This window comes from Amblyomma americanum, chromosome 4 (genome assembly GCF_052857255.1).
Source record: "Amblyomma americanum isolate KBUSLIRL-KWMA chromosome 4, ASM5285725v1, whole genome shotgun sequence".
NCBI classification, from domain to species: Eukaryota; Metazoa; Arthropoda; class Arachnida; order Ixodida; family Ixodidae; genus Amblyomma; species Amblyomma americanum.
This window is the reverse complement of record NC_135500.1, coordinates 120762092-120778945: the sequence shown is the minus strand read 5'-3', so window position 1 is coordinate 120778945 and position 16854 is coordinate 120762092. Positions and strand designations below refer to the sequence as shown.

Below are 16854 nucleotides of genomic sequence, written 5' to 3'. Positions count from 1 at the left end.
GAAGCTCTCAGTACGCCGAAGAGTAGTAAGGGGGTTGAGAGTGAGGAGGGAGGGATGCCTTGGCGGCGGCGGCGGACCCCCAAACACGGTGACCCAAATGTGGACCCAATGAGAGGCACCACCGGAGGATCGGCCGCCGGAGGAAACGCGCGCCGCACTGGGTCAGGCCCAGAAACCTTGCAGCTGCGGCGTCGTGTCGGCCGGCCTCTGAGCAGCCCCTGTCACCACCGACGCCGTCGGAGGAGGAGAGCCTTTTTCACCGGCCGCAGCGGGGCCTCCCAGGGGAGACTGAGGACCGGGTCGGACGGAGACGCGTGCGCTAGCTGTCTCTCGCTGCTCGGTTTTGCTCCCGCCGGCCGTCACAACTATTCGCACTCCTCCGCCCGCCAAGGAGCCGACGCTACATCACTGTGTGCCTGAGCCGCTGTTGGGGTCCCTGCTCCTTCTTCGTCACTGTGCCGAGGCCCCGGGACTGCTACGCGCCGCTTGGCCCGCCCCTAGCCCCCCCGTGGAAAAGTGTGCGCGATCGCTTGACAGGATGCATCAGGTGAGGGTAATCCGGCCGGGAGTACAATGTCGGTGGGCACTGCGGCCGAAGATTGAGTGCTTATGTATTTGTCTTCGTGATTATATACACTGTACATAGCGGCCTGAATGTACTGAGAGCTCCTACATAAAAGAGAACATATTAGCAGTATTCAACCAATGATTTCTCCATAAGTACGAGTGGAAAGCACGCTTTTACCTTTGTTCTAAATGGTTTCCCTCTGAGTGGATAATGCCCATTAGAGAGTTTAAACTGCTGTACAAAAGTAACGACCGAATTCGTTCTTGTGCGGAAAGTGACTGTTCCCTTTAATATTGGAGCTTCGTGTACGGTCGAAGGTGCTTGTCTTGGAAACTGTTTTCAGCGTTTGAAGGCGTCCGGTTCTGAGCGAATAGCGAGAGTGGGTGATATTCAAGAGTGCACTTTGGAGAGGAAGCAGCGTGTTGGCGCTAATCAAGTTCATGTCACCGTGCGCCCCGTCGCGGACAATGAGGGGCGGACAGAAGGACGCCCGGCGTTATTCGCAAATATGAGCTCAGCCATTGCATAATGGCACATAAGAATGCCCATTTAGATGAGACTGAGAGGTGAGCGCCGTTGTTCCCTCCCTCAGAATTCAACAGCCGGGCGAAAGCCTTTGTTTCAGAGGGGGACAATGCAGCGCTGCCGACGCAATCCCGACCTAAGCGCGCGGCCCGTATTTCAGCCGTCCACTTGCATACCTGTTATTTCATTGCATGAGCGACAGCAAAAGAGAAGAGACTTGAAGCGCCCCTCCCACTCTGAGCCCAAGCAAAGCATTTAGGTCTCTCGGTGCGACTGCGCGCAGCTCTGACCGCCTCTCAACCAGAAAAGACCGCTTTCAGTCCATCGCCGGACGGGTCACTGGCTCCTCGGCCGTCGCATGCCGACTCTAACCGAACCTGACAGGCGCTCATTTCGCGCGCACACAAGGTCGGCCCCGCTTCGAGCACAACTCTCGATTGACGAGAGAGAGGGGAAACAAAAATGCGCGTAAAAAATAAAAAAAAGAGCCGAAAAAGGCGGTGGCTCGCCAACCACAGCGGCTCGAACCGTGACCGGCGGAGAAGCCGTGACCCAGGCGATTGACGTGCCGCCTTCCTCGGTGGCAATGCGGCGGCTTGCAGCCTTGCCCTTGGCACATTGCGACGACGGCGCGGCTGAGAGAAGAGCGCGCCGGATAGAGGTCACGGCGCGTGAGAGCCGGATACCGAGCCGATAGCGGCGGCACGACGGCGACTCCGCTGTCTGTCTGTCTGTGCGCCGAGTGTTTATAGCTGTTCGCCTATTTCTTGTTTGTTTTATTTGCGCTTCTTCTGTACGTTCTGCTTTCCATAATGAACTTGCTCGAGAGCCGAGGACGGAAAACAAAAGAGCCGCAGGGAATTAGTAGTGTTTAAGCGTCGCGTCATTTGCGTAAGGAGCCGAGCGATTGGCGAGGAAACGTGTCGGAAACAAATAGATGAAATTAAAAGATGAACGCGTTTCTGGAGGGGAAACAATCGGCAGGAAAGTCTTTCTCCCACCCTCTATATATCGCCGGAGGACCAGTGTACGGGATTGAATGTAAACGAATAAGTAGCACGAGAATCCTTTGTCTCTGTCTCCCACGCGTAGCGCAGGTGTAAATTTAGGGGCGATGAGATTCGAGGAGGTATCGCCTGGAAACTCTGCTCTTTCTATATATAGTAGCACTCGAACTTCGGAGAAAAATAAAAATAAAAACAATTATATAGACGGCTGTTTCATCCAGTGCATGGCATGTTTAGCCTCGTGTGTTAGATTGGAAAACATTTAATTCGTGAGATAAGGTAGAATGCAGACGATCCGTGCTATAGGTGGCTATCAGTCCACGGCTGACAGCGACCTGGGTAGCCCATTCAATGACCCGGGTTTGAACTCCCAAGTCTGAGCTGACCAACACGGCCTCCCACTGCTCGAGAGTAGGAACCTGTATTAGAGATTTCGGGGGCGGCTCCTCTTTACAATTCCACAATAGGTGATCATAGATCGTCAGCCGAGCAGGGGACGCTGTCGTTGCTGAGAGTTTTTCGAAGGACGGCCTCGTGTGTTGAAGCATTGAGTGAGCGTAGAACCATCAAGTGCCCATCGACAATTTTTGAACAATGATTGTGGTACAGAGATGGGGATATTTCAAATTTGTAGGGTTGATTTAGCGCCTCGCTTAGTGCATTCCAGTGCTGTTGGTATAATGAATTCCCCCTAACTTCTAGGAAATCAGAGTTTTCAAAACAATGCCAGGATTTAGCCAGGTGCCGTTATCTACCACAGAGTGTGCTTCGCATCGTACACGTCACTCTAGGCAGCCTTACATCCGTAATGTATGATAAAAACGAGGATGAGTTGATCCCCCTATCCAAACTGAGAAACGCTAGCGGTCCCAGTCAGTCTTAATTCCTCCGTCATGACACGCAATACAAATGAGAGAACAGATAATGCCGCATAAAAATAGCGTAGATCGACCCCTACACTAGCGACCTCGGTCACAGTTTTCGTATAAAGTGGTGCAAAAACAAGCAGAAAAAACCATACAGCGCGCGTTTCAATCTCTCCCAAGCTGTGTTTTCGAGTCGACGACGATGTAACGGTGTGTGTAGTACGTTTTCCGTCCACGATCAGCATAGATTAAAAAAGTTGGTGCGTACGCGCAATTGCGATGCGGCTACTCTATCGATACTCCATCGTACGTGTCCTTACGCTGTGAGCCAGTCTGCTTAGTACAACTTCAAGTCATGCATACCACCGTGGCTCTGTGAAGCTTCCGCAGTTAGTCACGTTCTAAGTTTTCAGTACGTCTGTGTTTGCTCATCGAAGAGCTTCTGCCACAGATATAGTGAGAGAAGGAACGAGTTGTGCCAGGTCTAGTTTGTTCACCGGAAACAGCGAATGATATTTATCTGTAGCATTACATTCTTGTGATTTCAGTAATGCGAACCCGTCATAAATGTATGGGTTCCCCAGCAGAAGGGTTCACGGACACACTAAGGGAACACACATGAACACACATTTAGAAGATTTTAAGCTTCTTTGAACTCTTCGTCTTCATCGGCACCCTCTTCACTTCTTGGCTAAATGAAAACATTAGACGGAGCTGCGAGCTCTTATGGAAATCAGGCGCACAAACCGAACCTTGCCGCTTCGGTAACTTGCACATTTCAAGAGAAGTTGTTTTAAAATCTAGAGTTACAGTGCAAAAGCACGTCTGCGCACCCTGTGAAGGGAACAAGAGTGTTACTTAATGAGTTTTTTTTTTTGCGCCCTGCATAAAAAACAACTCATAGTCACCATTAACAGCGTAACTAAATGCTTTGCTGCCGAAATACCTTTACAGTACGTTTACTTTCCTAGGTTCCTCGAACATGTCCACTGGTGCTCATGGTATCCCCGATTCATTAGGTAATATGGCTCAGAACCGTTTATACATTGGTTTGCGCTGTTAGGCATGCCATTATGTATGTTTTATATGCACGCATTTGTCAGAATCAGTGCGCCTACGCAACTGTGCTACGCCAGGTGCCACGGGAAGCGTTGTGCAGTTGCGCATGGCTTGTGCTTCGTAATATCTCAAGGATGTATAGGAGTGCTGCGCAAAGGTGCGGTCCGCATCGTTTAAAAACTACGTTTGCACATTCTGTGAAGCACCAAGCATCTGTCCGTACCCCTTTAATGCTGTACGTATCCCAAGAACTGCCGGGTGTGCTGAACTTTTGCAGGGATTAAGGAAGAAAATTAGGTCTCGGCGATTTATTTGTACCTAAGCAACCCGCAGCATGCTATGAGGACCAGTGGAGAAGGGTAGTTTCCTTCAAGTCATCTGGGGGCTACGCATCGACGATCAAAACTCTGATACGCATATTTCCTTTAGCCTCTCGTGTTTACCCAAGCACTGCTGCTGCGTAATCTGAATCCGCGATCCCAAGCTGTTTCGGATCGCGAGTATGTGCTACTTTCATGCACATCAAGGATTAGACTCGCAATGCCAGAAACTGTGATACACACGTCTGCACGCGAATTTTAAAAGGTTCTTGTTTACGTTCTTGTTCGCTGCCTTTTCAATTGCTTGAGGGGCGCGCAGTAATACACCACCTCCACAGTAGAAGGAGGCATGAGCGGCACTAGAAAAAAGCCCCCCCCCCCCCCCCCCCCCCCCCCCCCCCCCCCGAGATTCCGCGACCTATCAACGCCACCGCCTAGCGCGCCCCCGCGCGCGCCCAGGAAAAAACAAATCGAGGTCAGGCGTTAATTGCGCCAGAGTTTGGCCGCCGGCGATGTGAGAGGAATCCGTGCGCTGTCTGGGCGCTCGAGAAAGAGCAAAAAAGAGAAAAGATAGATGGGAGCAAAGTGAGGAGAAAAAAATGCACAGGAGCCCGGTTCAGGAAAAGAGAGCCGGATTCGGGTTTGTTTCTGCTCCGTGCACCTGGAGCTCTTTGGCGTAAACGCGGTGCTGAAGAGTTTTGTCTGGACGCTCCGGCGAGCACGTGGAGCGGTCTTCAGCGCGTGTCCGCTGGTGCCAGCTACAAGCCCCATGGAGAAAAACGCAGACGGGTAACGCGCTATGCGGTGCCGAGTAAAGATGCAGGCAGACGAAGACGACGAGCAATTCCCTCGGTACCATCGTCGGACAGCATGCCAGTTAAGGAACCGCATTTGCAGGATATACGAATAAGCAGGGTAAGAGCTTCGCAGGTGATGAGTTAAGGCGAAGATGATGAGTTAACATGAAGAGTTAATGATGAAGGCGGAGATGATGAGTGAACATGAAAAGCCAGAAGAGATCGCCGCATAGTTTGCCGGTTACTGTACCCTGCGTTGGCGGAAAGCAGCGGAGGAAACTGAAGAATCAAGCTGGACGATTAATGACGATTACGTTTGGGATACAACACGGAACGTCATTATCCTCTTGAGGACAACCACAACTCTTGGAAAATCTATGGTCCGCTGCAATGTTATTCTCACACGGTTCCAAATAGGTGTTCACCGCGTCGCATATACGATTGATATGGTGTGCTCCCGTCAAAGCTTTCAAGTCCCTATCCGGCATCACTTCAACGCGTGTTAGGGCCCGTGGACCGGCTGACTGTCCTGATTGGATCAGGTGAACGCCTTCAGTGAAACATTTGTTGATACTCCAGTTGATACGCAATTCCAAGCAAGCGCAAGGGGAGAAAGCTATAGTGGCACGCGGCCTCGATCCAGCGCTCGGGTTCTGAGCCTGGCCTTTGCTCCAGGAGTTTGGTAGTCTTATCAGACTTTGTAAGCAAGCAGAATTACAGACTCGTGACGGTGACCTGTGGTTGCGTTACGACGTGCTCTCGTAGCGTGGTCGCTGATCTTTGTGTCAGCGTGATAGCTTCGAGCAAACGATGCAACATCGGAGCGGCTGTGGTCTGCCTCAGGCACCCGAACAGACAAGGCGGGTTTTTTCTATCGCACATGACATGCCACAGCGTCCATTGTGCCAACAGATCTTTCCAACCTGGAAGTCGCCATAATGTTGCTGGCCGGACTGCTGTGAGCACCTCCGTTACACTTATTTCTTCGAACAGTCTATAATAGAAGGTCCATAGACTTTTTTTCTGTAAAGGCTATAGACTATCTACAGACAAATTCTAGAGAGGTCTATAAGCAATGTAATTTCTATAGTCAGTATATAGACAATCTAAATATTTATGGCCGTACACTTTTAGTAGACGTCTACAGACAGTTTGCAGGAGGGCAAGAGTCCATAAAAGGTCTATAGACTGTCTATAGACCCCATTTATAAGTGCTGGCGCTAGGTAGGTGCTCACAGCAGTCCAGCGCACAATATGGTGACGCCCAGGTTGGAAAGATCTAGAGCGGACTTTCGATGCATCTCCTCCCGCACTGTCACGAACTGTCACGCAATGATAAACTGCGCTCTCGCTGTTTAAAGCTCACCTTTACCTCCTCTTTGTATACACCGGTTACAGGTCCGAGCAGAGTTTTTCTCTTTTAACTGCGGCAAGTAGTCGTTTATTATCTGTGAAACGCGTTCACTTTCGGCAAGTCTTTCAATTATGAGATGCCTGAAACGCTCGCGGCCGCTTTATTCTTCAAGCTCTCTACAAACATCCATCAGCGCGTGAGAATATACACGCAACAGTTACGGCAGCAGTTAGGAGACGTATAGGACTCGATGAGGCATCGGTAATTTGGAGAGGGTTGCGTCAAGCTCCCGAAAATCACTCCGTGTCTGGCTACACAGGAACAAGTCTTGACTCCTCGCCATTCCAATGGGGAAAGTTCCGCTATGGGTGTTTATGGCCCTTGTGTTTCCTGCGGCTAAGGAACCTTCTAAACGGAGACAAGTGTTCCGTTTTCTGCTCTGTTTTTTTTTTCTCTTTCTGAGTGAAGGAAGCGACGAACTGAGCCTTCCTTCTGAAACTATCGCCGCTGCCTGTTTTACCTCAATGCATTTGGCCAGGTTTACCCCGGATTGTGGTTGCATTCTTCCTGGGCGCCGCCTAGATAGAGCTTCCTTTGCAAAAGTACACGCCCTGTAAGTGCCTTTCCATCCGGCAATAGAAAGGCATGCGCATAGAAAGGGCCGCCCGTTCGCACGAGACTAAGTGCGCGATTATTTCCCATGAGATACTGCAGATGATGCATGCACAGTATACGCCCCACAGGCGTACGCGCACGCTTCGTTATCGCCAAAAAGCAAAGAGGCTACAGCGGAAGACAGCGTCCTTCCGTCGTCTAAAAGCCGAGGCATGCAGATCCTTCGAAGAAGCTAAAAACGGTTCGTTCTTTCGGTTCCCATCTGACAAGGAGCTTGGCAACAGAGGCGAGCGCCATCGACTTCCAAAATCTCGCTTTAGCGTGACCACACGCACTTATAAAAAAAGAAAATCCCGGCGCGTGAAATCGCTCTTGCTGGTGAACGGGCGGGACGAAGTCGAGCCAATAAGGTCTTTCCTCGGCTGCTCTGTAGCACGTGCGACGCACTCAACACGCTTCAGGGTGAGGAGGAGGAAAAGGCAAGTTCGCGCACGCGAGCGCGGAAGGCAGCCAGTCTAGCACAGGGGCGAGCAATGCGGACGCAAAACGACCACTTCCTCAACGCGGCGTCTTTGTTCACCGCGCCCTGCATGCATATATGGCGAGCGTGCGTTCGTGTGCGTGCATCGGATGTGGAAGCCCAATATAGTTGTCACGGAAGTCTGTCCAGCAGCGCTAGAGCGCGCACGCGCAACGAGCCCTTCCCCCGCAAAATGTTTTGTCTGCACCGCCACCTCCGCCGTTGTCGGTTGCCGGGAGCCTTGAGCGTAGCGTTTTTTTCCTCCGGTCTCGATAGGTACCGCGAAAGCACGAACGCAAGTGCAGACGAACGCTCCATGGACTGCAGCACGCCTGCGCGTCGCGTGACTTGGACCAGGCTTTGTTCGAGGAAGAGCTGTCGGTATAACAAGAAGCCCGTTAGGCTTAGAGACATCTGGAGGCAGGCTGGGTACATACAAGAAGCGGTGACACTGCGTGCGACACTCGCGCACAGCGGGGCGCGATGCCCCCGACAGGATTGAGGAAGGAGTGTTGTGGTCCTGGCCCTGACCGTGATGACAGCGCCTGCCGGTATTGTTTGCTCGCCCGCGCTGTGTACACGTCCTTTAAGAAGGAGTAATCTGGGACGCTGTGTCTGCGGATAGCGTGTCCAGATAGGTGTCTGTCGCCGGTGTGCTTTGCGTTGGAGCGGGAAAGTAAATCGTGACAGTGGGCCACGCAGCGTAAAACTTTTTGCGTTTGTGGGCGCGGCGAGTTGGGCAGCCCGAGTATGTGCAGGTAGCACTGGCCGTGTTTTGATGTGCCGCGAATAGTGTGCTGGGGTTGAAGTGGTTGCTGGATACAGGCGGGACAATAGCTTTGCGACGTCTACGGCCATCGCTCAGCCGTAGCGACGCTTGATGTAAAAAAAGAAGAAACGTCACCATTCATGACACCGTTAAACGTCATCCGTGTGTGATGAGAGTTTCAAGAAATAGGGGCCTTTTAGCTGTCGTCATCCCCACTCCTCACTCAGTTCAGTGGCACAGAGAGAAGTGAAGCCTACCCTCGATATTCATCCCTTTCCCGTTCCGGAAAGCGATCTGTTCTGATGATGAGCCACTTGGCACCTCAAGGTTGCTGTACTGAGGATCATATACAGTGTGGTGCAAAAGGTTTTTTTTCTTTTTTGGAAGGGGGGGGGGGGTGGGGTATGCTAAAGGTTAACAAAAGTAGTATTTCGGCAAGTGAAGCAGAAATTTTTTCAATGGAAGTGTACTCTAAATTCGCTTTCATCTGAGGCGTACACATCCCGAGTGATCACAGCTCTATGTGATATCAGCAACGAATGAAACGCTAACAAAAAAACTGAGGCGGCAGCACAAGGACACTAACATATTAGCTCCTGGACAGGAAATACAAGTGAGGTTGATTAACTCTTCCGAAGAATAGTCTTCGCGCCATTGCATTTAAAATAATCTGATATATTACAGATTCCCCTGGATAAGATATCCTCATCTTGGTGGTCAGGGCTCAACTCCCTTGTTCAGGTATCATTTCTTGCCGATAGTACATACCAAGCCCCTAAATTACAAGAGAACTGACTTCAAGAGTAGCTGTACTCTTGCCGGTGATGCCAATCGGAAGGACTTAACCATATTTCGCATTTTCATTTGTACACAAGAAAATATATGTATATATCTGAGCCAGCATTTCGAGGTTGTACACTGCATGTGACATGCGAGGAGCATGATTAAAATCAGTTGCTGGGCGAGTTGGTATTTCATGCTTACATTCACAGCGCAAAGACGAACACGGACACGAGGGGAGACTCCACAAAGCGCCTGAGTCGGCGGCTAGAACGCGGCACACGATGCATGCCTCATTTTTCTGAGCCCAGTGAGAAACGCAGCAGAAAGCAGCGTTTGGTTGTGTCTCCCACCATGTAGCCTACCGCATAAGGCCCTAAGCGGAGCCCATTACTGGCAACGAAAGCGCGACTGACAGCTGATGGAGAGCTTCCCCGGAACTGTTCTCGAAAACGTTGCCATCACTCGTGCGAATGCAGTGATCTGCGAGGTGCACCGAAACGTCTTCACGCTGGACGATCAAGTTCGGGCGCGTGCACATGCCAGAGTAGTGTGTAACGCATACCACTCTGGCGTATGTTACACACTAGTAGAGCACCCGCTTTTGCGTTATCAGCTCCAGCCTACAACCATACTGCCACTGAAATGCAAGTTGAAACGGGCGCCAGAACCCGCCGCGGTGGCTCAGTGGTTAGGGCGCTCAGCTACCGATCCGGAGTTCCCGGGTACGAACCCGACCGCGGCGGCTGCGTTTTCATGGAGGCAAAACGCTAAGGCACCCGTGTGCTGTGCGATGTCAGTGCACGTTAAAGATCCCCAGGTGGTCGAAATCATTCCGGAGCCCTCCACTACGGCACCCCTTTCTTCCTTTCTTCTTTCACTCCCTCCCTTATCCCTTCCCTTACGGCGCGGTACAGGTGGCCAACGATATATGAGACAGATGCTGCGCGGTTTCGTTTAATAATGATAATAATTGGTTTTTTGGGGAAAGGAAATGGCGTAGTATCTGTCTCATATATCGCTGGACACCTGAACCGCGCCGTAAGGGAAGGGATAAGGGAGGGAGTGAAAGAAGAAAGGAAGAACAGGTGCCGTAGTGGAGGGCTCCGGAATGATTTCGACCACCTGGGGATCTTTAACGTGCACTGACATCGCACAGCACACGGGCGCCTTAGCGTTTTTCCTCCATAGAAACGCAGCCGCCGCGGTCGGGTTCGAACCCGGGAACTCCGGATCAGTAGTCGAGCGCCCTAACCACTGAGCCACCGCGGCGGGGCGCGGTTTCGTTTCCCCCAAAACCAATTGTTATTGTTATTAACGGGCGCCAGAAAATTAGGAGCCGAATTCTCGAAGCTTTCTGCGCGTGACATCGGTACGCGATTGGCCACGTATTAGAACGGTACTTAATTCTGCTTCATCCCGGCTGTCGCGATTGCCGAAAAGCATGTTTCAGATACTGTTATGAGAAACCGCACAAGAATCTTTATAAGAAGCATCTGTAGTAAACCGCGTTAGAAACGTTTGTAAGAAACCGTTTTGTACGCATAAGGAACTTTTCGTTTACGTGACAGGTGTTTTGACTGTACGGCCGTTGACCTTTCTGCGCTATCTGTAGCATATGTGGCAAAAAAATTGGGACCAAGGGTATCGCGTCTGTTATGTCGCGTTTCAGAGCGCCAGCGTTCACATGATATGCAAGTATAGAGCTCGACAAGAAGCCAGATTATGCATAAACTTACACTATTTTATTTTTTTAACTAACCAAAAAACTGTATTCCGGCGTTCGGGAATCGTGACTCGTCAAGCCTTTTCAAGAACGGTCAGGTAAACAGTATTAACCGTTACTGCCACGACTCAACTGCGCGCACGCGCGCTGTACGCGCCGGGTCGGCTAAAGCGTTCTTTTTGCGGCGTCCAAAACCGTGTTGCCGTAATAGCGCGACTCTCGCAGTTCAAAAATAACCAAAAAGCAAAAAAAAAAACGAAACGCGAAGAGAGACTGGCATCCACCGCTCCTACAAACTGCGACGTGAGCACCGACTCGCCGTTACGTCTTTCAGCGACAAAAAAGAAAGCAAACAAAAACAGCAAAAGAGGCGAGACTGGGAGCAACGCCACGCCGCCCGCGACCGGCATCGCCATCAGACTCGGCTTAGATGCCTCAGGCGCAGACAAAAAGAACGCCGTTTCGCTTTGACGCAACCGAAAGCGACTCAGTTTAGAAAGAACGAAAGAAAGCGTAGAAAGAATGAAAGAAAGACAGCGAAGCTGGACCCGCTTCTTCTTCACAGTTGACGTCTCCCAGCTCTTCGGAGCCAGGGGGCGCTGCTCGCCGCCCTGCTACGCGTGCAGACGGGAAAAAGACGGGGCGAAAGCGAGGAGCGTCGTTCCCATCGAGTTTAATACGGCGTTTTTCTTCGGAACGACCTGGAGCGGCGGCGTCGTCCGTCGTGCGACGAACGAGGCAATTTTCGGGACACGGCGCGGCGGTGGTGACGCTATATAAGCTGTTCGGTCTTTGGCTCGGCTGGACCTGACAGCGCGGCGAATCGGTGCCACGTGCCACACAGCGGCGGCACAACGGAGAAAGGAACAGCGACACCTAGTCGCGTGCCTCCGGGATCAGCGCGCCCTACATCGCGCTGGGAGACCAACCACTCTTATCTGCCGCGCGGAGGAGGAGGAGGAGAAGCCACCCATTTTTCTCTTATTTCTCGACTACTCACGCAGTGTGTGTTTGTTGCAAAGTTTGTGCTTTGCGCGCGTGCCTACGTGACTATTACCTACACGTATTTGCGGACAGTGAGCACCAGTCACGAATGGATGAGGCTGGGCCGGCCACTCCCCCCTCCTAGGGGCTTCTTTCTTCGTGCTGGCTGCGTCTGGCATCAGAAAGGCACCGCGCAGACCCACCTGGCAGGAGTGGCGATGGAATGACTGCATCGAAGCTGTCACGAATTGCAACTCGCAACGCGAGGAAAAGGCTGGGAGTTGTCGTTGGTGTCCGGGTGCCGGTGCTGGGTGGATAAAGATGTGTACGGACCTCTGGGTTGTACACCTGGAGCGAGATGAGAAAAGGCGAAGAATTGAACTGGCGGAAAAGTGGATGCGAAATGACGGTACGCGAATGGCGCGGAACTCCTGAGGGTGCCAGGTGTCTTCGAAGTCTTCGGTTAGAGCTCTTCCTTTCTGCTTTGCTCTTCTTGGTCGAGTCAGTCGCTGGTGGCATACGCGGAGCAACACAAGAGGCGGCTTTCTTGACTGTTCTTAATCCTAAAGCACGCGCGGACGCTATGCGGCTACTGTAGAAGGAATAATTGCCACGCACAAAGGGCACGTGCACGTGTTACTGCTAGCTACGGTTGAATATTTTACATGGCCTCATAGGCCGCCCCTTGCTATAAATGGACCATTTATACAGTTATGGTCGGTGGGGCGCAGCTTTCTTCAGCTGTCAAGAAAGAAATATTTCTACTGTCGCGATCAGTTGGCTCGCAGTTACGGCCCTCTGCAAACAGCGAAGGTGTTATCCTACATAGTTACTCAACCGGTACGTGGGTAGCAATATATAAAAAAAAGAAATCTTTTCTTCATTAACAGCTCCGAGCTTTGAAGACGATTGCTCCTGCGGACCTAATTAAAGTAAAACTGTAACGGCAGAAAAGAGAAAAAGCTTCTAAAGTAAATGTGATGTCAAGTTGTGAAGGACTTTGTGTGAAAGCCGCCGAACTCTGCGGGGTGCCCAGTGTCATGACCCTTCGTGTTGATGCTCGGTTTGAGGTCGCTCTTCAAGGCGAGAGTGCATCGGGCGCGTACAGCAAGACCGCGGCTGCATCTCGCGTGATGCAGACGTTGCGACTCGACTGACGAGGCTATGAATAGTCGCGGAGCTCTTTCTGTTCCCAGGGCGAGTAACCAGGTGGAAACGAAAGGCGCTTCGCGTTTCTCGTTCTCGGCTTAGCCGACCACGGCGCCGGGGCACAGGTGATGCGTGAAGATCTCCAGAGAGAGGGAGTGGGGGAGACGGAGAGGCCTCGCACGAGCGCCGATGAAAGGAAGAGACAAGCGCAGCGCTGCTTTGTCTGGGCCCCCCGTTCCCACCCTAGATTCGGGGCCTGGGTTGCCGGCGCGCGCACGAGAACTCTTTGAAGCGCACCGAAGGGCAATTCTGAATCTCTATATTTGCCCGGTTAAACGGCTGTATATAAGCCAAGGCTCAGCAGTTGTCGGACAGGGATTATGTGGGGGAGGACAGTGCTGCACGATGGGCTTTGTTCTCTTGGAGCAGTGACTTATAGCAAGAAGGAAATGAACCCGCTTGCAACCCTCTCGTTCAGTTTCGCAGCAAAATCTGTCTACCTATAGTCTGAGTTTTACTCGGGCTTTCTGTCGAGACGTACGAGCAAAAGTTTCTGTTGTAGAAGCCCTATATGCCATCGAACAAGGAAACCATGTAGTCATTTTCAGTCGCTAAAGCCCCACAGCACAGACCTTCTGGGTATATATGACCTTTCTTACAATATGGTAGGCTGACAGGAGAAGTTTTCAACAACATGATGAGTTATTCTTGGTGTTTCTGGCATAGTCCCTCATGTCTAGCTTCTCTTCTGAATATGCTTGTCTCAGTTCGACAATGGCCTTTTCTCTCTCTCTCTCTCTCTCTCTCTCTCTCTCTCTCTCTCTCTCTCTCTCTCTCTCTCTCGTTTTTATCATTCATGCATCAGTACTGGGGAGCGAGCGCTCTAAGTAATCAGAAGCGAAGTAAGATCAAGATATAGACGATTTCATTAGAAACCCTGCGCGTTCAGCTAAAATGTCTGTTCAGATCTTCAGGCAAACCATAAGAATGCCTGGCCGCATGAAGACTTCACCATCAAGCCACCGAAGTATTAACGCATATTTCTAAGAAACATGCTCAGCGGATTCTCCACAATAAGACCACAGCAAGGAATGCCGGTTCGTGACCGGCTTCTATTAATGTCGACATTTAAGGCCGAAGAAATTATAGAACTTTTTGCCTTCGTTGCCACAAATGCCACAAAAAAAGAAAAAAAAAACGCCAGTTCATTCATTTTTTCCGCAAAGACTGAGGGGAAGGACCTACACTCAAAAAAAAAAACGGCTGTGGTTTAGGTCTGGTTAAACCTGGAGTGACGCGATAGCTACAGCTGGCCGAGTGGAACTCGCTCAGTTGAATTGCAAAGTCAGTCTTTCGCCGCTCCGTTTAGCTGGGCGTTCCTTCATCTTCGTCCCTGGACGTGGATTCACTCTATCTCCCCTCTCCCCCTCTCCACTCCCCCTCACTCGGTTTTGCGGCAGCTGCTCCACACCGCGTGACCAACCTCGTGACCAGCCACGGGGTGGCCACGCCGAAGGCTCGAAATGCTAGCGTAATATAGCTATCGCTACAAAACAGAAAGAAGTAAAAAGGGAATCAGGTATCTAGCGCTCTCCCTTTTATAAACGGGAGTGCTCTAGAGGATACTCCCTTTTGTAGCGAGAGCTACACTACGCCATCTCTCCCAGCTTTCGGCGTGGCATCCCTTGAGCTCCGTGGCGGCGCCATGGTCACGTGGTGCGGAGCAGCTGCTGCTGCCGGCGGCGCGGCACGCCGGCGATACCGAACTGCAACAGCTGTGCGCATGCGCCGTGTTGAGTGAGGGGGGAGTGGAGAGGGGCAGATGGGGGAGAGAGTGAATCCACGTCCAGGGACGAAGATGAAGAAGGAACGCCCAGCGAAATGCAGCGGCGAAAGACTGACTTCGCTATTCGACTGATCGAGTTCCACTCGGTCAGCTCTAGCTATCGCGTCACGGCAGGTTTAGCCAGAGCTAAAAAGCCAATTTTTTAGGGAGTATGTCCGCGCTGAATTCCACCGTTTTTTCGGTGGTATACAGCTAATTAAGGTATATTTAGCGAGTTACATTTTGGTTTGACATCGGCAGTTGGTAGCCGCGCACTGTAAGTCCACATCTGCGAGACACAACCCTAGTTGCCATCGACGACTGAAATCGTTTCGCAAAACAACCACTTTCGCTTTCCGAAGAGATATTGCGGATTCAAGCAGGCGCCCTCCAGTTTGCGCTAATCACAAAGAAAGGAAAGCAAAACTGGTCTCACAAAAGTGGCTGTCAGAGTTACAAATTACACCTTGCCCGGAAGACGAGACACACTCTTAAATTGCTGCTCGCTGGCACAGCCCGTCCATTTAATGGCCAATGTTGTATACGCATAGACCTCCTAACATTCGCACAGAGCCTCCTTCTTTCCATTTCTGAACAAGAGAAGCTTCAAGCTCACAAAATACAGAGTCGGCTGGGAATGCATAAACACTACCTCTGTACCCGACATCACGTTTTGTTCCACATGGGTCATAGATACCGGCATTGACTTCTGGGATCTCCACTCGACGAATCGTACGACTACCACAAAAAGCAAAGATGTCCCTGGGTCAGACACAGGCGATACCTCGGTTCTGCAGGTATCATTCTTTCCTGCTGGCCATTGTGTCCACAGATACGCCAAAGCGACCAAAGCCAAAGTATCTCCCAGCGCACACCGAGACATGCGTTGATGCCATAGGCGCCCGCACGCCAAGAGTAGCGGATGTGTCGTCCCTCCTGGACGATAAACTCAGCGACACCACTTCTTTTTGCAAGGGGAAAGTTGTGAGGCAAGGGCGCTAAGGGGAGCTGCCCGCTCACGCATACGTCCGAATACGTGCGTGCACCATGAGGAAGGAAACAAAGAGAGCCTTTATCTTGTGTTTCTGCGCAAGAATGGTGATGATGCTGATAAAGGCTTCACGACCTCTTTCCTCGAGCCGCAACACTGAGAGAGCGCTCTGCCTGAAACATATACACGAATTCCTTATAAGGTTTGGATGTAACGCTCATATTGAAAAGATGACGTGCTTAGTTTATGTATAGAATATAAATGCCATGACATAAGTGTCAAAAGCGGTGCCTGGAATTTCGCAGCTTCCGTAGTTGTAGAATGAAAAAAAAATCGCTCTTCGGGCAGGTGACATGTGTAGCCAGGTTAAGAAGGACAGTCGCCAGTTCGAGTATTTCTGGAACGCGTCACCTATGGCATCTGTCTCATTTTCACGCATTCTCGACAACGTGTGGAGGTGAATAAGAAAACGTGACGGGTATTCTGAGATGCTGACGGGTGCTCTGAGCACCCCGGTTTTATCATTGAATACAGATATCCTTCCCCTTGTCATGGTCTCTACTTTCACACGGGTGGACCGCTCTGATTAGACGCCACCCAGTCTAAAGCCCGGACGGCATAAGGGTGCTAGTCCCCACAGTCTTTATACGTCTTTGTTTGTATCGGAGCTAGCTTGCGGCCAAAGGAGCGAACGTATCTTTAGTGTCCACGCAAGCATTTTGATGATGCTGTTGTCTATCGCGTATATCGCGTGTGATTAACTGGTAAATGTCCTGGACAGTTCCGAGGCGAAGAGTCCTCGCTGGAAATCCACAAGTCAAACGTGCTTACAACCACGAAAGTAGAATATACGGTGAAATCTATAGGGCAAGTTTACGAGGCCAGATCAGTACGCTGCAACGTTCAAAGGCACATAGCAAGGAGCTGTATCTAAGAAACTGGTTAATCACCGTTAGATGGCAATAGTGGTGCTCTTACGAAATGCACGCGCTTGCTTGC

At 51.1% G+C, this 16854-nt stretch overlaps 1 protein-coding gene across 1 annotated transcript in view; it reads left to right on the top strand.

Moving 5' to 3' along the window:
* The first annotated feature begins 281 nt into the window (after positions 1-281).
* The window catches only part of LOC144130336 (uncharacterized), a 28856-nt gene continuing 12283 nt past the window's right edge, over positions 282-16854 (top strand). Inside the window, exon 1 of the mRNA XM_077664267.1 lies at positions 282-547. Coding sequence (XP_077520393.1) covers positions 539-547 — 9 coding nt within the window. The 5' untranslated portion in view covers positions 282-538. The remainder of the gene's footprint in view (positions 548-16854) is intronic.